This window comes from Botryllus schlosseri, chromosome 3 (genome assembly GCF_051294905.1).
Source record: "Botryllus schlosseri isolate E-star chromosome 3, Bs_hap1, whole genome shotgun sequence".
Taxonomy (NCBI): Eukaryota; Metazoa; Chordata; class Ascidiacea; order Stolidobranchia; family Styelidae; genus Botryllus; species Botryllus schlosseri.
The window spans coordinates 22829214-22855163 of NC_137238.1; the positions used below are offsets into that span (position 1 = coordinate 22829214).

The window sequence follows — 25950 nt, forward strand, 5'->3', positions numbered from 1 at the left end:
TGAGAATTTGTGTCGGCGAAAGAGATGAGTCTCGCTAGGATATTATAACTAGAAATGACAAGCTGAATGCTCCTTGACCAAGTGAGGATGACCTATCGTATATATGTAGGCAATTATACTTAATGCAGAAATGGTCCAAATGCTTATTCCTGCGGAAAATGACATCAGGCACCACCTGGGTCTAAGGACGTATTGATGAAGCTGTGGTTTCTAAATAGCATTGGTGATCGAATGTTTAATGGACGTCTATTTTAACACCTAAAACACAACCTTCAGAAAATTGCGGTGATTAGGAACCAAGCCCGGTAATATGCTTCAATGTACATGCTCTGACCAAGTCAACAAAAGTGTGTATATTTAATGCAGAACTAGGCGAAGATAGTGAAGGAGAAAATAGATCGCAGTCGTTTTCTCACTATAGTGAGGCGGCACCAGGACCATAACTGTCGAACTCCAAAGCCCCCAATTGGGAGGGGGGCCGAGCTCGACGGGAACCCGAAATTATTTCGTGAATTAACATAGATCATAAATATTTTTTTCGGAAATTTATGCAACTTTTTGAAAATTTTTTTTTTCCCTTGGCGCGATTTAATGTTGTTCACTATTTTGATTATGGGGTGCCCTCCCCCCCACAAAAAGTACACATGATCCCGCATAGAAATGGACGCTTCGGCGTCAGCCATTACCGCACCAATACATATGAAGTTATAGGCCATGTAACATGCGACTCCGAGAAGTGTGCCAGAATGATCAGCGGCGAGTAGACATAGGCCGAAAAGGAATGCCCTTGTGCTGACCGAAAACATCGATATATATACATTATGCATATATGTTTGATTGTTCACAGGTGCCTAAGTGGCTGGTGCCGAATGTTTCTATCCTACAAATCTGAGCCCCACAGGGAACATTATTTGCCAGTAAAGAATTACCAATTTGATATCGTGAACGTCTTTTAGTTTGGTACGTTTGGACGATTTCAAAAACTATTGACATCGCAGAAAGGAGGTCACGAAATAGCATCATAATTATAGCGAAGTCATTATATCAAGGGTATGCCCGAAGATGTTTAATTATTATTTAGGGATGCTAGAACTTTTCCAACACACCTCACGCAGCTCAACTGGTAAATCTGATTACGTGAGCACTGAGCAGAGAGAGGATAAAAATTGATAGCAATATATATGTAATTCCCGACCATATTGACCGATTCAATCATAAATTATAGATTTTTTTAGCGCTTTGCGCGTTCAGGCGACTAAATCCCACTCATTAAACGGACATCCGATGATAGGTAGCGGCGAAATACGGATAGCCTGATGGGGGTCTGCGGTTTTATCACGCTGTTGGGGGGCCAAGACCAACGTTTTGAGAGTGCTGTCACGGTCCTGGGCGGCACGTTTGTTGTACAATACAATAACTGATCGCTCTCGAATTCAAAAGATCGATTGCTCTTCTTTCCACCGCCGGCCAGAGATATTGGTGGTAGCGTTATTAACCAGTCAAATTGCGCATAAATAATGATTATCACGTGGCTTTATCGTGATGTTTCTACTGTCAAGCTGTGTCAGGTTTGTGAGCACTTGAGCGTGGAGTGGTTATGATGTCATAAGTCATCGGATTAAGTTTGAATTATATTCCATCGGTATCGGCGAATTCTATTTCCGAGATTATAGCGATGGATGGCAATACGATTGAAGTTCTTCGTTGAGATAAGTTGAGTAAGAGATAGTTCGAGTTTTTGAAGAAGTTTTTTACAAGCACGGACTTAGATGTGTATTTGCAGTCAAATGGTGTTTCGGATAGCAGTTCAGTCAGATTAATTGCTTCTTTGCGGTAAGCTGGTGAAATGTGAGTTGATATAAATGCTTAGTTTACCTTTTCTGTGGCTTGAAATGTCAGATTGGCGGCAGTGGACAGTGCGATACTTGCCAAGTTATTTGAGCTCTGTACCTATTGCGTACTGCCGGTCCGTTGATATTTGTAATGCTATACCGCAGAAGAGAGTCGTTACCCCTAACCGAATCTTGGCGTGCTGTGGTCATGGCTTTAACATCATTTGTTAGTGCAACCATTATTGCATGTATTGGTAACGAAACATGGGATAATCTCAAACCATCTATTGTTTGTGTCTGCAATGTCTGTGAATTGATTTACAATCATTGATGTTCGTTACAGCGGTAGCCTATATCTTGTAACAATTTCTGATTGATATTTGTCGTACTCGTTTCAGTTAATATACGAGTCATTTTGTTGATATATTTAGCCTTTATTCCACGATAGAGACTGAAACCATGAAGTGATTGCGATATGCCCAAATATCCGTACAAATCTGATGGTGAATTGAAAAGAGTACAGCGTTGGCGAAGGCAGCAGTTTATAAAATATCGTCCTCCGAGCATTGGTTCAACATCCAGAATAATGTCCATGATGATCAGCAGACTATCAATAATAATCCTATCTTGCTGATAGTACATCGCACGAACACGAGACCAGCAGTGGAACTACCCAGATATCAGATACCGCATCAAGCCTAAACTTGGCAGAAATCATCCACAATTAGGCTCTGAATGAAGTTGACGTGCCACATAGTAAGTAGGCTGCTGATGGTAGCTGTGCGTTGCCTTGGTCCTATTCTTCTCGCCAAGATACGGACTTGTTTGATACGCCAGATTTTGTCTATATTCCAATTCAAGAAAGAAGATATGCTAATCTCAAAAACTGGAATAGTTGTGTCAAACTTGTCTGGGGAAGAAGATCACTATGTTCGACCGAAATCAATGTGCCGCTCCATGCACTTTATATGACTGTCTGTCTGTATTTGACCGATATTTTGTAGGTACGATCGTGGTGGAGTTTATTATAACTAACACGATAATGAAACATATTGTCAAATTGTGATGTCTTGCAACATAAGGGTCAATATATGTGCCAGAAAGCAATAATGATTCAGGTAGCGATAGGGTTATTAGCGGTTGTAAGCTGCAGTAGCGAGAGGCTTTCTACCCGCCCATAAAAGGGTTAATGAGTCTGCAGCTGAAGTGCTAAAATTGTATCTTTTCAAGCATCATTTTGGCATCGAAAGCGTATGCTACGCCGGGCGATCGCTTACCATTTTGTTGACTAGGGAGCAGTGTTGGGATCAAGTCACTGCCTTCGAGTCACGAGTCAATTCGAGTCATTGCCCATTTTGACTCGAGTCAAGTCAAGTCAATCGATTTTCAAAGGGGACTCGAGTCAAGTCAAGTCAATCGATTTTTGGAGGTGACTCGAGTCAAGTCAAGTCACAATTCAAGTCAAGTTGCCTTGCATGATAACATCATTGCATTTTGCTAGCTGTCTGAAATACAGATTGAGTGGCCATTGATTCTGAACCGATGAACGAATATAGAGTTAAATATACAGGCAAGAAGGCGCTGTATCGCTCACATATACGTAGAACAGCTAAACCATAGTTTATAGTTACCAGGCAAAATAGAGAATAGATACGAATTGATAGGATGTGATACATGACCCATTTACAAATCGATATGGTACAATTCGAGCCTGCGCCAAATGTTGGGGACTATATAAACTATATTAGAATTCAATTTCAATAAAACAAGAGGTTTGGTTAAGCTAAAAACAGAGATTAATTACTTTACTATACTAGTTTACGACAACGTAAGCTGTAAGATTCGATCACTTCGTTTGCGGTCAATTTATTTGTGAGGGAACAATGGAGGCTCAGTAAAACGCACGGTCATTAAATGATTGGTCGCTCGCACGGTTACTTCAGCGTTTCGCGAACAATCCGAACTCATGCAAGATTCAGTGATTTTTGTCGACACCGATTACTTGATGACTTGAAATTGACTCGTGAATTAGCAATTAGCAATTACCAAAGTGACTCGAGTCAAGTCAAGTCATTCGAAAAAGGTGACTCGAGTCAAGTCATGACTCGAGTCATCCCAACACTGCTAGGGAGTCGTCCCTTAGTATAAGGCATTCGCACGCTTGTGGGCAATATCGATACGATTTTATAAGCAATGCTTATGAGTTGCTGCTGCAAGTGACGTGGGAAGACATGTTAATTCTTATTAATGATTCTCAACGTTTGGTACTCTCATACATATTTGTGCCTTGTGTAACGATAATATTGGAAATATGATAACATACCTACCGCCCTGGACAACGATGTTTACCAATGTTGATTCTGAAGAGCTTCTTGGAGGTACAGAACTTCAATATACAATTAAATAGTATATTCATATTGAAATGAACCCGAATATTTTCGGCTGACACTCGTCAGGGGTAATCGTCAGCAACTAGTAGAGAATTGGAAAGAACATTGTATATCAACAATCGTATCACAAAATATGACGTCACCAGCATGAAATTTCGAATGAGAGAACGTTCAATGTACTATTTTTAGGTGATACACGAACTCCTTTTGTTGACAGAGTTTTGGTTGGTGTATTTTGATAAAAGTTGATTCCAAGGCACACAAATGGAATTGTGAACGACCTCGACCTACGATTCGAAATCGGTCGTCTCGATAATTATTCGCACAAATCGGACATCTGTTGGATAATCCGATTTGTGCGAATAATTATCGAGACGACCGATTTCGAATCGTAGGTCGAGGTCGTTCACAATTCCATTTGTGTGCCTTGGAATCAACTTTTATCAAAATACACCAACCAAAACTCTGTCAACAAAAGGAGTTCGTGTATCACCTAAAAATAGTACATTGAACGTTCTCTCATTCGAAATTTCATGCTGGTGACGTCATATTTTGTGATACGATTGTTGATATACAATGTTCTTTCCAATTCTCTACTAGTTGCTGACGATTACCCCTGACGAGTGTCAGCCGAAAATATTCGGGTTCATTTCAATATGAATATACTATTTAATGTTGATTCTATAATAAAATAGTCAGTAGGCTAGCTACTTATTGATAGTAACCTTCATGGCATGTACGACCATTAACGACCCAATGACATTGATAGGCGGCTCTCGTATCGGCAATTGGTATCCCTAGAAGTGTCGAGCATGAAGTAAAGTAAAACAAATAAATTGAGGTGAGGTATGGTGTGGATTACCCAGCTGTAGGACCATTTGATGGATATTAACGATCTACAACTATAAGCTATCGCACACCAACCTCTTTTACACCCAGATGAAAGACATTCTGTATGTATGTCGGTAGCAACAGAGGTAGATAATACGGCATGTGTTCTAGAAACGATGCAACGATGATGCTCCATACACGCGGTGATTTGAAGATTTTAATCCATCTCACATGATGTGTTGGATCGGTGTCTATCTGTAAAAGAGATGAGTCAATATTCCATATTCCCTATTTCCAGATAGAAGAGTGTCCCTACTTCCTGCCCAATGGATGTTTCGATCAATTGTTTTTCATCCGGCTGAATCGTTGGATGTTCATTCGGAGACTCATAGATGATTAGCAACCATATCGCTGACCACACCAATCCTACCGATCCTGTACAATTTCAATAAGTACACGCTGATCTTGCGAGTATTGCTAGTATTTAACAGAGTCTTACAGCGGTGAGTGTTTTGCCAAACCCTTACATCATTTAATAGAGGTAACACGGCTTCCATATTAGAATACAGCGAGGTTAAATTGTCCAATGTTTCTATCAATTTTCGCCAAAAATAATGACATCCGTCGATTTAAAAAAAAACAGAATCAAACGTTAATGTAAGCACTTTGTTTATAGTAAAAAGGACGGAATGCAATCATCCCTTTGCAAAGTTAAAACCAAAAAATATTTCTTCCCCAGCGTGGATGCGACAGTTATCAAGTCCTAAATTGGTCACCGGTGCATATAAAAGGATACTGCCAACCGTAATCCTCTGCTAAGTATCCGCTCAACGGGAAAACTGCAGCTGTCGCCAACGGTGCGCCTGCAAATATACAATTCAACATTAGATTAATATCTTAATAGTCGGTGTTTGCAGCATTATAACCAATGTTCGCAAACTTCTCATCATTTCATTAATGTCTGAAATCTTCACGTGAATAAGCCGATTCTCTTGACTACAACACTGGACAATGGTGTCTGTCTGCGATGAAGGACAAGACAAGACAGGACACTGTGGCTAAATACCATTATTTTTGGTGACCAAATGATCATAGAACAGGGGCGTCAAACATGCACCGCGGACAGGATACGGATCCTACAGCACAGTGTTTCCCAAACTTTTTCAAGCTACCGCCCCCCCTCCTTGACAATGAATAAAGTACCAGCGGCCCCAACCCCTCCTTTCACCACGCATAAATAATAAAACGAAAGTTGGTCTGCATTTATTACAGCTAATAATTAGACGGATGAACGAAGTGTATCGTCATCATCGCCATTATGCTGATGGGTTTGAGTTTTGATAAGAACAATCTAATTCCTAATTCTCCACATCACACAATGTCAAGTCGGTTTCTACTGTGAGTTAGAAAAGACTAACGAGAAAAAGTTCAACGCTACTCCAGTGAAAATATTTCTTTTCGATTCCATTGTTTGTCCTGAAGGATTGATATGAGGTAGTGAACTCTGGTTTCAACTCAAAATTGTAGGCCTACTACAACGTAATCAGCTCCTCAATCCTTTCAAGCTCAGAAACTTCACAGAATGGATTAATGATCCGGAAAGGAATTTCTAATTGGAATAGCCTATATCCGGTTATCAAATTACCATATCCTTGCGCAGTTTTTCGTGATGATTGCTGTATGCTTCTACAAAATGGAATATACGTGCTGGCAAGCTTGAGAATCTGCAAAGTTCACGTCTCGGAAAATTTCGGGATATTACGGGGATATCACTCATTCCAGACGGTGCCATTTTCGCGCTTCAGCTCAGGTTTCATCATGGCCAAAAACGAATATATTCGACTCAAAAATTTTGGAGAATATGTCCGTCAAGTATAGGCAATATGTTTTCTCGCAACAAGAATGTCACTGTCATTAATCCCATTATCGTTTGAAACAGAGAGTAGAATCACGCAAGGCAGTTTCCCTTAAAATGCCATCTCACCTGGCAGTTCAGCAATAACTGTTCTCTTCTCACAATTTTCAAATCTCGTAATGAACCAAACTTTCTAGGGATTCTGCCGAGTGCTGAATCAGTCCATTGCTGGACAGGATAAACATTGTGAAGTAACAATGGAGTTTTAAGGTATAGCTGCATGATTGAATAGGCCGGCGATCTTGATTGCATTGATTTTGCATTTTTACTGTATATTTGGCTGCTTTTTTAATCAGTCGTTTCAACGCTAAGCCGTAGTTTCCTTCTAAACCTACACCGCCCGCATTTGCCTTCACCGCACAATGTTATAGTCACCGCCCCAATCGCCGATCTCATAGTCAGAGCCCCCAGGGTGCGCTGGCGCCCACTTTGGGAACCACTGCTACAACATATTCACTCATAAACATGATTCAAACGTATCACAAAGCTGCATGCTATACCTTCCACGTTCGAAAGTGTAAAGTGTAAGTGGTTCTGCTTCGAATATATTCAATTAGAAGAGGAGGTAGTCTGCAAAATGTCCACTAGCTAGAGGAGGGGTGGCGAACCTTTTTGCTATTCACGGCCGCATTTCGATAAGTCATGTAGCGCACGGCCGCATTCCAGGACATAGTTCGTAATGAACAAACTGGACGCCCAATACCCATTTTAAACTGAACATGGTCCATTTTTGGTGAGCTCCAGACCAATCTATTTACTCATATCGGCTTGCTATACGCACCGAAATCGCGAGTGGTCATGTTTTGAACTGGATCTTGGTTTCGTCACGTTCGCGCCAGGCGTGAAAATTTTGGGATTCACGAATGTATTTCCTCATTAATATTCGTAGTTTCCCATATTCCTATCACACATTAATCCTTTCTCAGCACATATGATCAGATTCCCCGTTAGAGTTGATGGAAGGTGTGTTTTCGAGAATTTATGGCAAGTTATGAATGATGACGTATCTCCGGGTGGGACAATTGTAATTTGTCACATCGTAGTATGCTGCTATTTCATGACCTCCCATCAGGATTTTCGGCATAGTGTAAAAATTTTGAAATCACCCAAAGGCACCTGAATCAAATTTATTTCGTGAGGAAAATACGATTCCAAGTTGGTACTTCTATATGGGACGCATCATTTTTCTCTGCTGTTCACATCTGTATTGCGATGCTCAGGTTGAAAAGGGCGCTGCCACATTAAAATCGAAAAATGAAGTAGTACTGAATCGCGCCCAGCGCCGAGATTTTTTTAAAGGATAATTAAAATCTCTTAAGAATTCGGGAGTCAATTCGTAAATTCAATTTTAATGTCGACGGCCGCCAACATATACTAATTGAAATGCGTGTCGGGCACTCTAGGCCGAGGTGGATGTTAGAGTAAAGGATCGCTACTGATGCGTGTCGTTCGACATCCTCATATCTGTTCGTTACATCGAATTGTGTCTTATTGTACATTGTGTGTTACGTGTTATGTCATGATAAATGCCCCAAGATTTAGATGTGAAGCAATTAGGACGACGTATTATGATACGGACTTTGAAATAACGGTATAAGATCAAAAGCAATGATGTCGTGTGATATTCACCTGTAGACTGTATTGATAGATGTGTCCCTCTTTCGCATGCTGGTGACCAAATGCCGAATAAGCCATGCATTAGTGGGTAAAAACAACCCTAAAATAAAAATGTAATTCGTAATGCCTCACTGTTTTAGTCATGTCGATGCCAGGGTTGTGGCGTCGCTAAATTTTACCACAGACTGCAAGTTCAACTCCGACTCCCGACCCAAGCGAGTGAGCTACCAATTATTGAAATATAGAAATATTATTGATTTTGTTAAGTGGGAAGCAGGGTTTGGTTATATTTGCATTCATTTTACAAGTCATGTTGTCACTTACAAAACCAAACGATTTATTTACTCTTTCACAGTATCATGACATAATTCCAAAATATGCACTAATTTGTGATTGCATCAGCAATTTTGCGTTGGTCACGAAGATGCAACATGCAATGTTCTTCCTCCATGCAACCATATTGCAATTTTCGAATAATGTCCAATGTTATCAATATCCTTACTAAAAAAAGTGATTGATGGTACATAAAAAAAAAAACTATTTATTATGAGTAATTTTAAGAGATCATTGACAGCACTTGCTTCATGACAAAGAAGTTGGAAGTCGGAATCAGGAGCATTTTCGCAAACTCCGACCCCGACTCCAGCTAGTATTTTTAACGACGTCCGACTCCGATTTCGACTGTGGAAGGGTATAACGCTACCCGTTAGTATCAACAATCAGGTAATTGCATCCGGTATTATAGCTTACCAACGCATTTGGTAAAGATATTACGTACTTCTGAAGCCATTTATGATAGGGAAATGTGAGAGAATAGAATATTAACTTTCATAAATTGTTGGAAAGTGCATATTTTTCTTGCCGGTAAATATTCAGCTACTAACGAGTCATATATGCCAAACCCATAAAGCTCCGATAACTATCCGAGCCGCAAGAAATACTCCGAAGTGAACGCGCAGGAGGACGGGGATCATAATCGTGACAATCGAGGCCGTAATGCTACATATTCCAATGACGCGTGCTCTTCCAAATTTTCTACCACACCAGGCGGAAAATACCTAAATGAGAAACACTGATTTCACCTCAAAAGTAGCGTACCTGTACCTCTGGCAGATACCAGAATTTTTTATTTAAGTGTAGGGATCTACTGATGTCGATATATTAAATCATTTAGGCGGTAATAGTAGTTGACTGGGAAAAGATACATCGACCGCTAACCAGAACAAGGTTACTAGCACGAAATTGCTGAAGGTCACTGTTTTAGGTTGGTCGCAAGTTTAATGGTAACGAGATAAGTTAAGCACAAATGGGTTTGCGGGAAGGCAAGATTTGGTATAGAATCTTTTGAACTTGTGACAAGCCTTGATCTTGCAGCTGCCATAAAATAAGCGCTAGCTTTGCGAGTGTATGGATATATCCTTGGTGGCCTTGCGGTTGTACAACGGTGACCATCCCCGCATATTTGAGTAATTTCAACCAGCACGGGCCGTAATTGAGCCGCTAAGAATCGAAATTCTATAGCTGGAAGATTTGGACCAATAGGTAATATACTATATTTAAGATTCTCAGTAAGGAGAAGTATAGCTAGTTTTAGTAGGTCCGGCGTTACTTGGATACAGATTAAATAGATATCTTGATCTACATATTTATCGATTTAGTAATTTATAGGTTTCTGGTGTTATTCGCATATCACTTGAGATGCTGCTGCGTAGCTAAGTCTAAAAACCGCTGCCGTAAATCTTCTTTCAACGTTCGTTTGGATGGTAAAGTAATTGAACTTGCCGATTAAAATTGTTGGCGTTGCCAGCGTCCCAAATTCGTTGAAATGCACAAAAACGCCACGAATGAAATATCGAATGAAACCACCGTTACCCCGATTGCTTACTACTACATCGACCATACCTTATGCAGACAGGAAGATAAAAATGAGTTTTGTTTAGGGGCACATGACGTCACATCATACTGTTTAGAACAGGGGTCACCAACACGCGACCCGCGAGATCATATTTTGCGTCCCGCGACCTGATTGCAGATTTCGGAGGAACGATAAGTAAAGGATTTCGAAATCCTGAAATTGATATCTGTTTCAAAATAAGCTATTCTCCTGTCCCCAACATCGCTATTCCTCACTAGCTGAAACGACTTCGGCGATGGCTACAGCATTCCATAAAGGGAAATCAACTGAAACGTATGGGCATATGACCTTGACCAGCGATAGCTCAGACACTGCCAAGAATGAGACGGTTACAAAACGGCTTGGTGCTTCCCCACAAGATCAAGCTTTACGAGAGATACTCTTTTAGCTATAGTACAGTGTATCGCTAGCCCCAATATTGATTCCTTAGTCACTAAAAATCGTTATCAGGTAGGTATCGTGTGCAGCGCATATTTCAATATAAAATTAAATTGGAGATCATGTTTGTTGAATATGTATTTCTTCAATAAAATGAGTCATCTTTTGTTGCAACTAATGCACGTCGCCCAAGATAGAGACTGACGTAAATATTTAATAACGTGGTTGCTAAAAGTGTGGCCTATTTCTTCTCGATATTGCCTTATTGTGGCCGGCGGCCTCTACGAAACTTGATAAGTAGAACGCAAACCATTTTCAGTTGGTGACTCGTGGTTTAGACCGTTGTGGACGCTGTCTCTATATATCTTTGAATTCTATCGACCAGATAGTGTTTTGGAACACGTGAAGTCAATTACATGATAATCGCTGTTGAAAGTTAATCCTAAATATCTATGATATATTCGGAGGGAGAATATGAAGACCCCTGCCTTACCTGAGAAATTGCGTATCCATAGAAGTAACTGCCCAATGCGACGCCCTGTTGGTTTGCATCCCATTCAAAATCAGGAGACAAATCGGATGAGTTTCCCTTAGCTGGCAAACAGGAATTAAAATGAATCAACATTTTATGCAGCCCCGAAGGAAACGCGCACAAGAATTGAATCCGTTTTATCAAATTTATTGTAGAGCAGGAGTGCCAAGGTTATTTTGAGTATCTGTGGGAATTCAAGTCGTTAATTGCTTCCGCACTTGCCTATCATATCATGCCGAAATGGTACGACCAAAACCTATCTATATGTTCCCCTTGTTATATTTCTGATGGGCCGTAAGGCTAGTGGTATTGATTGTGTGGAATACAATATCTTTTACCGTAAGCCAAGAGTCGTACAATTTGGTTTTATTATTAATTACCCATTCAGATCTCCGCTGACACGATTCTGAATCATGGGATGAAATGCTATTGGACCTCTGCACTGAACCAAGTCTTCACTCGCAAGAAAGCGGGAGTTTCGAAAAATATTTTTGCGACAACTATATAACAGACTTTGAAAGTGCCACCACAGATATTTGCATTATATTTTTTTATCAAAATGTGACTTGCATACATTGGTCCAGTTTTCCTGAAACTCTGAATTGCACATGAACTTTTTTACCTTGTTGGAATCTGGTGTCGGCTTATTGCTAATGATAATTCGAGTGCAAGCCCAACATTGCCACCGGGTACGCTCAACGTTTGGTTTCGTCAGAGATTATTATTCCTCAATCTCAATATTTCATAGATATTTGATGCGTAAGTCAATGACGTTGTCAGTTACTTCACATTCCATAGTGGAAAGCAGGCTATGTTTGACACCACTTGTGTAGACTGACGATTGTAACTTCACCATAAAACCAAATGAACGTAGTATAGCTGAAATTGTTGAGTATGATTTTGTTTGCTAAAGCTTTCTGTATCCTTACGCGATGGACCACAAAAACAAATAACTATAACCTGACTCATTGAAGTCTTGTGAGCCTACATCGACCATTTCCACTATGGCGGAACTGAGGTTGAATCGAAGTAAAGCCAAATTCATACCGCCGAACAGTGCCATGATCGAAAGTACCCATCTCTTAGGTAGCGTGAAACACATCTGAAAACAAACGAGTAAGGGGGTATATAGAGCATGTGATCATATGCCTCAATAAATGAGATTCCTGACTGCCCAACGATACTAATTCAGGACCGCTGTTCTCTCAATAACACATTTCCGTATGCGTCTGAAGTGATTTTAAATAAATAACTTTGTTTCGTAAATCCCCTTCTATTGCAGTGTTTCTTAGCCCTTTTAGAGCCTGTAATATTTATTGTTCAATAAAAGTTCTCGTACGCTTGTCCATTGTCAGTACAACTTCTGATATATTCAAATAAAAAAGACCATGAACTTACTGACATGAAATCAAGCGTGGCGCGGAGAAATATTTTTACTTGAGTTGACCTGAACAAGAAATATTCCACTTTTTGTTGGTTTGCAAAATATTATTAGGTTCTGGATAAGCGTATAAGCCTAATTCCACAATGCATCTTGTAGTCTTGATTTGGGCGTCGTATCCCCAAAGGGCCCAAACACCTCCGGTTAAGAAACCCTGCTCTAGTGTGTAGCATCAAACTTCTAAAATTGTATCGGTATAAGCTCCTGTTGTGTATCAATAATATCTGGAAATCCTCACTGAATTGAGCATGCATGCTGAATTATTCAGATTATTCTAACTATCACGGTCTCCGTCGGTTTTTCGATATACCTATTTCAGCAATATGTGCGACTGAAGGCGTTTAGAAGCGGAAAGTATATTGTTTATGTATTGTTTATGAACGTGATCTCACTCGGATGAATGCGCTGTATGAGGAACATATCCGTGACGGATGCACCATGCATATCGTCTGTGTTTTTCAAAGTGTTTTCAAATCGCGTACCACCAATTTGTTTTTTATTTGCTGCTTTGCACTCGACACCTGAAAGACTTATTGTACTCAAGTGCTCCGATATTTAGTAGTTATTGACACTAATACCAAACCAGGGGTGACCAACCGGTGGCATGCGACAAGGTTTTGGTGGCCCGCACGATACTTTTTGAAATTACTGATGATATCAAAAATGAATTGACCGCGTAATTTATTGTGAACTTGCAGGACTAAACAGATCTATGGTTGGCCTGACCGCAAAGTTTGGTATGTTGATGATTACAAAACCAACAGTTTTGATGCATTGGCGTAGCCAGGGGACGAAAGGGGCCGTGCCCCTCTAAATTAACATAAAGTAGAGTACTACGTGGCAGATTGTTTTTAACTTGATATTTTCTTTCGAATTTTGCGCGAAAAATTTATCTGTAGATTTATTGCTTTTGGTAACCATCTCGAAAAATATAGCCTAATATACAGAATTGAGTATAACTGTCTTCGCAATTATGAGGGAACAGAATATTTCCGGTATCACTCGATGCAGCTGAATACTTTAGTCGAGCGCTGTGCCCGCGAGACCGGTATTTAGGCGCTGGCTATCTCCAAGCAAGGACACTCTCATATATACAAGGTGTCGACAAACATATAATTCGTAAGTTGGCTCCCAGGAGCATCTTCAGCGATGAAATTTTTGGCTCAAAATGATCTAAGCGTGTTGGCCTGTCATTGCAATCTGAGCCCCGCGGTACAAAAGTGACCCGCATCACGGGCAATTTATGCAATTGCCGATATTATTGACCGAAATTAGTCGTTAACTTTGAAATATTCTAGCGCCTCGCGCGGATAGGGTACGTCTGCACACTAATTCTTCTTGACTTGAATGTAAGTGATTTTGGTGCGTAGTAAGAAAAGTCATGCTGTCAGCGTTAATTAATGGCTCAAATGACCTGCGCAATGGTTTTGAAATGAAGGTGGTCATTTGACCAAAAAGGTTGGCCACACTGCTGCTATATACTATACCATCAAATATAAGCATAAAACACAGGTTAATATGATAGGTGTAACTTTTGCTTCTGCTTGTTTTCTTCGACGGCCAGGACTCGACTACCTTCATCCATTAAACAGTTTTCCCAGCGATTAACGTTTTATCAAATCATACATTACTTGATCCAATTACACCTATACGTTATTGCATATTGCGCAGAGGATGGTCAGTAACGAGATACTTCCGTTTTTTCGAAAAACAAAATTGGGCTCCTCCTACTGCCACTACATACTCTAACGGTTGCAATTTTCAACTTAAAACTACTTCCTTTTTGCAACTGGACGATGCGGACACAGTTTGGCGGTAGCATTTATTAGTTGCAGAGATTAGCCTTACAATTTGAAAACTGGCAATTGTGCTCGAACACAACTCCGCTAGTAGGCTACCACTTTACTTTCTCAAATAATTACTCTAGTACAGGGTGACCAACCTTTTTGTTATTCACTGCCACATTTCGATTACTTATGTAGCCGACGGCCGCATTCCTGGTAATAGTCGCACGTCCCATGTTTAACTGTCCATGACCATTTTCCGGTGAACTCCGGACTAATTGACTTTTTCATATCGTCATGCTATAAGCATCGAAATCGCTAGATGTCATGTAATGAACGGATACCGGGAGCATAGTTTAGTTATGGTCGTTACGCGCGTAAAAAATTTCAGATTCACGAACGAATTTCTTCATTAATGTTACTAGCTTACAATATTGCTATCAAATATTTATCCATTCTCAGCCGATATGATCAGATGAACCGGTAGAGTTGAACAAGGGAGTGCTTTTCAAAAATTTAGGGCACGTTATAAATATTAATGGAGAGAGAGAGAGATATGATATTCTTTCTCGCCTGCACCATCGAGATGCTTTGGCGATGGAGTTGCGATACGGCCCCATGAGGTCATCTAGTCTGCGCCCCCGTTTTTTTTCTCCTCCATGCTATCCGTGATTGCTGAGCGCCTAGCAGGATAGCTGCGGATACCATTTTTCGAGTCTTTGGTATGACCCGGCCGGGGATCGAACCCACGACCTACCGCTCGCTCGCTACGCATAACCATTACACTATCTCGCTCGGTTGGATAATCTGGTGGGCTAACTGATATCACTAACTTTGTTGCATGCTGTTATTTCTTGACCTCCAATCAGGGCTGTCGGTATGGTGGTATTAGATATTGCAATCTCCCAAACCTACCAGACACAAATTTCTTTCCCGACAAGCACACGTTTCCATGTTGGTATTTCTATATTGGGTGCATCATTTTCCTCCGCTGTTCGCATCTTTGTTATGGGGCTCACATTGCAAAGGGCGCTACTATACTAAAATCGAAAAACGATGTCGTATTGAATCGCGGGTGGTGCGAGGAAAATTTTAAGCTCAATTAAATCTCTCAAAGACTAATTAATCACTCACAAATTCGGTAGTCAATTCGTAAATTTAATTTTCATTTCGACGGTCGCCAACACATACTAATGGAATTACGTTTCCATGGCCGAACAAATCTCCTTCTACGGCAGCAGGTTGCTCACCCCTGCTCTAGTACTATCATATACCTTTCGTTTTCTATTTCTAATTGAAGTAAGTTACATGCCCTACAAGCCGTACTTCTACTTATGACGGAGTTTAAACTTCCGGTATATATCAGTGGCTCTCAAACTTTTTTAAACACACCTCCCTTATGATAGTGAAAAATTTCGCGCCTGCTATATCGTCATATCACAAAATATCGATGACAGCAATCAGAAAGCTCGCCATCCTAACGGATAATTTGGCGGCATTGAAGGTTATGTTTGATGATGAGATAATTCTCAAATATGGAATTTTGACGATAGCAAAATAAGTCGGAGGTGCATGGGCGAATTTTCTTTAGTTAACGGCGGCTTCGCGCCCCCTTCAGATGTTTTCCAGCCCCCCCTCATTTGGATAACCACTGCCCCTATAACATAGTATTTCAGGTTATTCCTAGATACCAACAATATTTTGACTATCTCTGATATTTCCTTCGAAGTGGCGATCAGCATGGATTAGGATTTATGTATAATGGCCCGATTTGCATCATTTTCGGGTTCATTTCTTGTGACATTTCTTGACTTTCAATTTTCATGCTATTTCGCAGTGAGTTCCGGTGAAATTGTCCTTAGACATTGGCTTCGACATGATCCGAAATAGATTTGGTTTTATTCTAGATGCAGGAAAGGATTAGGATCTCAATATATCAAATCTGCTCACAACGGACGTTCCGTCTAAAAATTCCTACCTAATTGTTGGAGGTTTGTTTACGCTCCTCCTCGCCATCTCATTCCGTAAGCAGTGTCTTACAAAAAGCCTGGAAGCAGGCCGTGCTACAAGTCGGCAGATGCGGAATCAAAAATAAGGAATATCGGCCTGGTCTAAAGACCAAAGTGTCCTCGGAGAACGCCCTTTTGTCCTCTTTTTTGAAAATTTAGGTCAGATTTAGAGCAAATTGCGAGTGATATACCGTAAATTAGCACAGAAGTGAAGCTCCGGCGGGTATTTCGGAGTGAAAAACGGTGATTTTAGCTCTGAGCGAAAAGATGACCTTTTTTTTAGTCAACCGATCACAAAGTGGGAAAAATTTACCGGTTTTTGAGAATTCTTCTCCGGTTTTGCATGTCTGAAATTTCTGAAAAAGTGTACTCTTTTTAGATTTCCAAAATATGGTAAGCCTAATATAAGTTGGCATACTTCTATGCTCCCTTCCTTTTTGTGATATATTGACATCAACCCTGCGCATGCGTTGTGAGGAATGCAAAAGAATCAACTGTAAACGCGGACGTTTGAATTTACTTCATATTATTATATCGTGATTCGGGTTTCTCTCGAGGCTGGAGACCTCTATCATATTTTCCATGTAACCTGCATATCAGTGTTTTTGGTGTTTTCGCTTCTGTGAGTAACCAGTTTTTGGTCAGTAAAATGAATTCACACATTCTCAAAAAATCTCAGCATTTGTTAGAAATGTACTGGATAATACACGCATTATTCAATCTACTCAGAATTGCTTCGTGCGGGGCCGGATGCGGACCGCGGCCGTATGTTTGACACCCATGCCTTAGAATGTGTCTCGGAAAGCTACGGAGACTTCGTTCCCGTGTGCAGTTGTTGTTGATTAGTATTTGATTGGCGATTATAACGCAAGTGGTTTAGTTCGCCATATCCAAATAGTCATTTAACATCTAGGGGTGGGTATTACATCACAAAATATAAACACAAATATATGGCTTTGTTGCGAGAACGAATTCCACTACGAATGGAAAAATATGCGTGTCAGTCAAAAAGTTTATTACGGTGGGAGCGATATTCTTCCTCCGTCACGTGTCCTCGAGAACTCTGCTCTGGTGTCTATAATTTCGACACGTCAATAAATAATGGGCGACAGTCTCTTCTTGTCGGCACGTTGAGCAATTGGCTGAATCTGCTATTCCCAATTTGAATAGATGTGCCTGTTGTCCACAATGTCCGGTTTGTAGTCGGAACATAATCGCTTGATACCTTTTCGCTAGTCCATTCACGTCTGCTCTGTGGTAGACGGTTGGAAACATTCCTTATATTGTTGTGACTTATCCGATTGCGAATAGCGGTTATTCCATAGCTCGATGCACACCTTCCGCCGCGAAGCAGCGATGTCTCGTACGGAAGGTTTGAATTCAGTCGTTTGCACACTGGCTTGACTCGCTTGTCTGGCCAATTCATCTGCCTTTTCATTCCCGGGAGTATGATAATGACCAGGTATGCAAACAATAGCGATCTCGTATCAAGCCTCCGATATCCGATGGATCGTCTGTAAAATTGGTGCGACGAGGTGATGTGATCGCCCATAAATATTGTCGATCACTTGAATTGCGCTCAAGCAGTCCACGAGTATTAGTATATTGGAATTGCTGTTTTCCACTGCACATTGTAGGGCTAAGCTTACTTCGACCAATTCTGCAATGAAGGACTCGATTTCTTTATGATAGTGGTTGCGCCGTTGATAGTTCGTGATGCATAAAACGCCGTCCGCAGTGCCCGCCGTAGTTTTTGATCCGTCGGTTAAAATCTGCAAGTATCCCGGGAATCGTCTTCAGATATGTTCAAGTTCATTGATTAGCGGTAACAAAGAGGAACATTGCTTAAACTGCAGACTCGTCAATGTTAAATCTATACGTGCTCGACGCAACGTCCAAGGTGAATGGGTTATTTTACTCAACTGCAACAGACCATATCCATTTTCGTCGCAATGCGGTAGATATGTAATTTGATTTAAGCAAACTAATTGCTTTCTTTTCGGCCATTGTTCCTCCCACGATAACTGGAGAAGCTGCTCTCGCCACGGGTGCTGCAAATCAGCATTCACCTTGGATCTGAATTTCTTCATGCATAAATACCTGTGTCGTAGGTCCAGTGGCATTTCCCCATACGCTGACAGTATGGAAATAATTGAGGTGCTCCTCATCCCTCCGCAACAAAGCCGCAGCGCGTTGTTTTGTAGACGCTCGACTTTTTCTAGATATCGTCGGAGACCAAAATGAAATTCCTTATCCCTCCGCAACAAAGCCGCAGCGCGTTGTTTTGTAGACGCTCGACTTTTTCTAGATATCGTCGGAGACCAAAATGAAATTCCTTATCCCTCCGCAACAAAGCCGCAGCGCGTTGTTTTGTAGACGCTCGACTTTTTCTAGATATCGTCGGAGACCAAAATGAAATTCCTTATCCCTCCGCAACAAAGCCGCAGCGCGTTGTTTTGTAGACGCTCGACTTTATCTAGATATCGTCGGAGACCAAAATGAAATTCCTTATCCCTCCGCAACAAAGCCGCAGCGCGTTGTTTTGTAGACGCTCGACTTTTTCTAGATATCGTCGGAGACCAAAATGAAATTCCTTATCCCTCCGCAACAAAGCCGCAGCGCGTTGTTTTGTAGACGCTCGACTTTTTCTAGATATCGTCGGAGACCAAAATGAAATTCCTTATCCCTCCGCAACAAAGCCGCAGCGCGTTGTTTTGTAGACGCTCGACTTTATCTAGATATCGTCGGAGACCAAAATGAAATGCCTCAATTCCATATTCAATTATAGATCGAATAAGAGTACGATACAGGGTTAGCATAGTTTCTTTTGAAGCTCCCGAATAGGTTCCTGTAATCATCCGCAGAAAGTTTATTCGAGCAGTGCAGTACAGTGAAGGTTGAAAATCTCGTGGCAGCTGTGGGATAGCAGTGTGGATTCCATCTGAAAGAACCATTTTATCAGAACGGTGCCCAAGTGTCGTACTGCCTATTTTTAGGCGAACTTTCGCCCATGTCTGTTGCGTTGAGTTGGAAATTAGAACAGAATGCACCATCGAAATATTTGATTCTTTCTGGTTGCATGAGTTGTTAGTTGACTGTTATGATCATTTAAACCAGGCCGGTTTCCTTATTTTTATTCTGTACCTGCCGACTTGTAGCACGGCCCACATATACGCTTATTGTAAGACACCGCTTACGCGGATGAGATGGCGTGGTAGAGCCTAGATAAACCCCCAATTATGGAGTCGACCTCGGTCGCACTCGAACCCGAAACCCATTTCTATTGCAGCTGTAGATTATATTACTACGCTCTCTCGCCACTTGATCGCTTGAGTGGTCTTCAATTAATAACTTCTTGCTCTTCTAGGCCAATCGATGGATTCCTTGCAGAAATATTCTCACTGCACGAGCGCATTATGGATACAATTGCCAGCGCTCCAAGCCAGTGTCCCATTTGTGGGTCATGCGGCACCCCAGAAACAGTATCGCATTTTATAATTATATTGTTCTCGATATGATTTGGATCCTCGATCTCTAGTTGAATCGTCCAGATTTTATGGCATCGCATTTTCTCTTCAAAAATTTCTCACGTCTCCCCATTTGGCAACCTCCGTTGTGGAATTTGTTTTATCGTCCGAGAAATATATGTGAAAACCGGTGTATGCTAATCATAACGTTTATGTGGTGCAAAAAACCTAATCGGTCATAAGCGCCACTATCCAAATAATAACAAGAATATAACACTTGAATAGCTGGTTGTTGGTGCAAAATTGGAATACTTCTTTCAAAAGTACGCTCATGATAAACGTTTGTTGAAAGCCGAAGAACTTTTCGCGTGCCACTTATCAAGAGCTCCCGTCACGATAAAGGAAATGATCAGAGTTGAATTCAATACCAAATGAAGAATTATGACGCAATAACGTCGAATTAATAAATAATACCAACAGAGCCACAACATAGCAACAATGCAGCGCATATCAACGGTAGCGTAAACAGTAGGGCTGGGCATAATGATTCGAGTCCTCGAATCTGATTCGAGTATTAATTGTGATCATTCGAGTCGAGTAGTAAAAGTCGATTTTTTCGAGTATACTGCAATTATACGCTCCTCGCCACTGGAAGTTCATTTACCAACGAGAATTATAGTTTCGGCAGTAATTTTCACTGTGGAAGCCTCGATACCCCGATTGGCCGTATCGTAGCATACGATACATATAGAACAAAGGTACGAAGTTACTGGAACTAGCAGATTTCCTGAGTCATGATCGTCCCGCAACATTGTCAAAATTGTTGTCATTGTCATTGTCAAAATCGGTATGGTTGAAAAAATACCATGGATAACAGGGATTATATTCTTTGTGGTAGCATAAAAGGTATATATTTAAACTTTCACATATCACGTTCTGTTACGACGCTATATTGAGTTATACTCGATTACTCGACTCTACTCGAAGCATATTACGTGATTCAGAATCGAATCACTCAGATTTTGCCCAGCCCTAGTAAATAGGGTCACCATATTTTGGGATCGGGGAATGAGGACGCTTTTTCAAAATTTTCAGACTTACGGAACTGGACTAAAATCCGGAAGAAATGTTAAATTTATCCCGAAAATGTGGTTGATTGACTAAGAAAAGGTCAACTTTCCGGCTCACCTACCGAAATACAGTTTTTCTTTCACATGTTCCGTTGGTTAACAATAAAAAGGTCGTCGCTCTCGTTCGAACCACGAATTTCCTGTTTAGTGTCATTTACGCCCATTTTCACTCGAATGTATACATCATCTTAGCTCTAACAGCTGTAAAGCCGGACGAATTGCTTGAAAGGAGAATATTTAGGCGTCCTCGGATGACATTTTCAAAAACCTGAATAATGAGGACAAATCCCCCTAAAAAAGGACGTATGGTAACCTTACAAGTAAACGGTAGTGCGAACAGTAGTACTAGTAAACCACCGTTTGATGAAAAGCGGGAAGCAAATCCTTTTGGGTGTTGGGAAAAATCTATTTCATCATGTAAACGATTGTTAAGTTTTTATAACATGGATGCTCCAATATCCTAATATGTACGAATCATTCAAAGATGGCATATATCCAATCCTGTGCAGATAAAACAATCGAAGTGTACATCTTGTTTATGAGTCAGCAAGTAATATAGAGATGCGACTTACTAATTTCCTCATTACACACACTCTCACTACTGATAAACATTGGTCAGAAACGAAATTTAAGGAGTGGTGAAATAGCATATGTCTATCTACATGCACTTACACAGGTATTCAAAGAGTTTGACGTGCATTCTTTCTCAATCATTTGTTCGAGCAAAGCAGATAAGCCACACTGCAAATATTTTAATTTTGTCAAGTGGTAAGCAGCGATATCATCGTAGACTATTAGTTTCCTATCTATATCAGTGTCATTCTGCTCAGTTCCAATCTTAACAAAACTATTCCATAATTAAAATCGGACCGATATATTAGTTTATATACATTTATGTTAGTCGACAACAATTGGTACAGGCCTAAATTGTGTCGATGTGTACAGAGTCGAAATAGCATTTCGTCAGGCCCAAAAACATTGCTTTTGGGGCCCCCACAGGGTGGTACACCAAACTTCCGGGGGACTTCGTGAATCGTGATTATATTGGACTTGATTGACTCGAGTCACCTCCAAAATTCGAGTGACTTGAATTGAATCGACTCAGAATGTGAAATGACGCGATTGACTTGTTACTCGAAGATAGTGACTTGATCCCACCACTGGTACACTGTAGGGCAGGGGCGGCCAACCTTTTCAGTCAAAGGGCCACATTCGATTGACTAAATATTGTGCGGGCAACCAGCCGCGCGAAGCGCGAAAATTTTTCTAGGTTCATAGCTCAATAATATTGTCACTTGAGTATATTGTGGGCCTGCTGTATATCGCTGGGCTCAGTATGCAAGGACTGGACTATTCGGCGCCTGGACAGCCGACATATCAATTTCGAAAGCTTTCATCAACATGCGTCAACCATTTTGTGCCTAGTCGACAGTCTTTCTGCGAGCGCAAACGCGAGGTCGCATATGTTGAACGACACTTTGTCTCGTAATCGCGAATATAGTTACGACTCAATCTGATACATTAGGCATTCTTTCATTTTCACAAAGGAGTAACAATATTTAAAGCGAGAAATCGAGTGACAGCATATTGCGTGTAGCGTGTAGAAAATTTTTACTTTTGATAAATCGATTGCAAATTATTCTGCTTTATTGTATTGTACGTATATCTGTGACTGGCTCACGGAAATGCCAATGCGTCGGGACTAATATCAGTCATCACATCTCAAGTGTTGCGGCCAGACTAATCAAATTTTTAGTTGACCTTGCAAGTTAACAATCTGTGCAATCCATTTTTGATAATGTTGCCAATTTCAGAAAAGACCTCGCGGGCCATTCAAAACCTTCTCGCGGGTTGTATTGTACGAAGATCTGTGACTGGCTCATGGAAATGCCAATGCGTCGGGACTGATATCAGTCATCACATCTCAAGTGTTGCGGCCAGACTAATCAAATTTTTGGTTGACCTTGCAAGTTAACAATCTGTGCAATCCATTTTTGATAATGTTGCCAAGTTCGGAAAAGACCTCGCGTGCCACTCAAAACCTTCTCGCGGGCCACATGTGGCCCGCGGGCCACAGGTTGGCCAGCCCTGCTGTAGGGCCTACACTACATGTGCATCATGCATACCAATAATATATTTTACACACCTGTACATTGCACGATTTCAGAATGTCCTTAGCTTTCATGCAAAAAAAATCCATGTGCGCGCAATCTATCGTTTGTTAAGACACGCCGAGTGTACATGTAATTTTACAGTATACGGAAAACAGATCGCTGCTCACAGATTTAAATTTCAATCCTTTTGTACGAATCGGGCCAACCGACTTTCATCTCTATGCCGACAAGATAGCGTAATGGTTAAAGTGTTGGGTTTAGCGTAATGGTTAAAGTGTTGGGTTTAGACTCCACCACGCCATCTCATCCGCGTAAGCGGTGTCTCACAAAAAAGCGTATATGTGGGCCGTGCTACAAGTCGTCATTTACGGAATAAAAATAAGGAATATCAGCGTGGATTAAATGATCATAATAGTCAACAAACAACTCATGCAACCAGAGAAAAATCAAAATATTTCGATGGTGCATTCTGTTCCAATTTCCAACTCAACGCAACAGACATGACAAAAGTTCGATAGTAAAAATAGGCAGTTCACTTGGGCACCTTTCAGATAAAATGGTTCTTTCAGATGAAATCCACACTGCTATCCCACAGCTGCCGCGAGATTTCCAACCTTTACTGTACACGGGAATGAAGTCTCCATAGCTTTCCGAGACACATTCTGGGGCATGGGCGTTATTTCTACGCCGCAGTCTGAATCTTGCGCTACCGATTATAGGCGCAGAAGCCTGTCTTATGGAGTTATCTAGGGATGCTAATCGTTGTAATTCATACACGTATTCCATGACTTTAATAACGCAATAACACGTTCAATTCGGATTCGAATGAAGATAGCTGACGAATATAGTGTAGCAACGGCAACATACAACTTGATGAGGATAGTGCAGCAACAGCAACATACGAATTCATGAAGATAACAGGCACGCAGTACAGCAACAGCTACATACAACTTGATGAAGATCGCTGACACTTAGCACAGCAACAGCAACATACGGCCGGCGAACGCAACGGATTAAGAATAACGCAAGGAAGGAATCAAAGTAAGATTTACGATTAATTTAGCGTCAACGTAAATAACCAATGAATGGTGTTTCGCAGACGCTTTATATAGCGGTTAAGAACAGCCTATGTAAAAAGGCTTGATTACAAATGATTACTAAAATCGGACTTAACAAACACAGTGCGTAATCGATAACACTCCCCCATTTGACTGATCCCAGTCAACAGAATTATCAATGTTATGCACGTTCAAAACAAGTGGACATACTCGAATCACCCTCCACATGGACAAAGTGAAATTTTACAATGACCAACATGCTAGAAGCTGCTGAACCTCCGATCCAAAAGACGTTCTATATATCACCCTAGATAGTAGAAAGGCGTTCACCAGCTCTACGAGCGACGAGAATGAATCACTCTTTAAATAGTAGGGTGGCATTCGACAGCTCTACAGGTGAGGAGAATGAATCATTTGGAATAATAGGGAAACGTTCAGCAACTCTACACAAGTGATGAGAATATATCACTTTGAATTGATACAAAAGTAGTTCATCCTCTCTACAAGCAACAAGAATAATGAGCGAATGAGCGCAGACAATCGATCGCGACTCCAACTTGGACAGTTTCACCTAGGTCCATGATGATGACTCTCGATGTCAGATGAATCTTGGCACAATCTTGAAATTTCGTCATCATCGGAGAAGTCGAAATAATCCTGAAGGCGTCCCCGCAACGTGCAATAGCTCGAAATAAACATTTCGGAATCGTAGCAATATTTCAGGCTTTGCTCGGTAGAAATTCTTCGAATACCCGAATTATCCTTTCGATGCGAGGTGCCGGACACAAGTCTAACAGACGATGTGCGTCAATACCACGAGGGGAACTGTAGCGAGGGCGAAACTGAAGGGACTGCGCAGAGTGATTATTGTCTGTGCAAAGAAATGTTACGTCCCGAACCTCTGCTGCCTTGAATGCCAATCCGCTTCATCGTCAGGTGGAGTTCTGGATCATCTCCAAGAGCCCGTCTCTATCTTCTGCATCCAGCTTTGTGCATCTCTGTCGGCAACTGTGACTCGAGCGCCGGAGTGAATATGGTACCGGTTGATATCATCTGAAGAGAGAAGAATACAATTTCCTTACAGTTACATTGCCCTCTTTGCAATGATCCAAAATGTAGCAGCCATGAAATCGATGCGACTTTCAGACCAACGGATAATGCTGCAGACAAGATTAACGCGTTGTCGAAATACGGAAACTGAACTGACGAAATGAAACTGAGCTCGTGATTCTCGAAACGGTGAGCATAGACTGTGGGATTATCGCAACCGTCCGCTCCATCCAAGAGAAAACGCCCTCTTTAATGTAGACAGGAAATCTTCCATCGGCGAATTGATTACAGATTGAAAATTAATTGTGAATATTTTCTGCGCGGCAGTCTGATCTTGCGCTGCCGATTATAGGCGCAGAAGCCTGTCTATGGGGTTATCTATACGGCTGCTAATCGTTGTAATTCATACGCGTATTCCATGACTTTAATAACGCAATAACACACTCAATTCGGATTCGAATGAAGATAGCGGACGAATAATGTAGCA

The 25950-nt window shown here is 41.1% G+C and overlaps 1 protein-coding gene across 1 annotated transcript in view; it reads right to left on the reverse strand.

The window, feature by feature from the left end:
• Window positions 1-13043, reverse strand: part of LOC145436126 (vesicular glutamate transporter 2-like) — a 36134-nt gene extending 23091 nt beyond the window's left edge. Inside the window, exons 1-7 of the mRNA XM_080313413.1 lie at window positions 12371-13043; window positions 11372-11472; window positions 9488-9643; window positions 8598-8685; window positions 5830-5916; window positions 5370-5488; window positions 5147-5308 (exon numbers count right to left, since the gene is read on the reverse strand). Of these exons, the coding sequence (XP_080169539.1) occupies window positions 5147-5308; window positions 5370-5488; window positions 5830-5916; window positions 8598-8685; window positions 9488-9643; window positions 11372-11472; window positions 12371-12512 (855 nt within the window). The 5' untranslated portion in view covers window positions 12513-13043. The remainder of the gene's footprint in view (window positions 1-5146; window positions 5309-5369; window positions 5489-5829; window positions 5917-8597; window positions 8686-9487; window positions 9644-11371; window positions 11473-12370) is intronic.
• Window positions 13044-25950: the final 12907 nt, after the last annotated feature.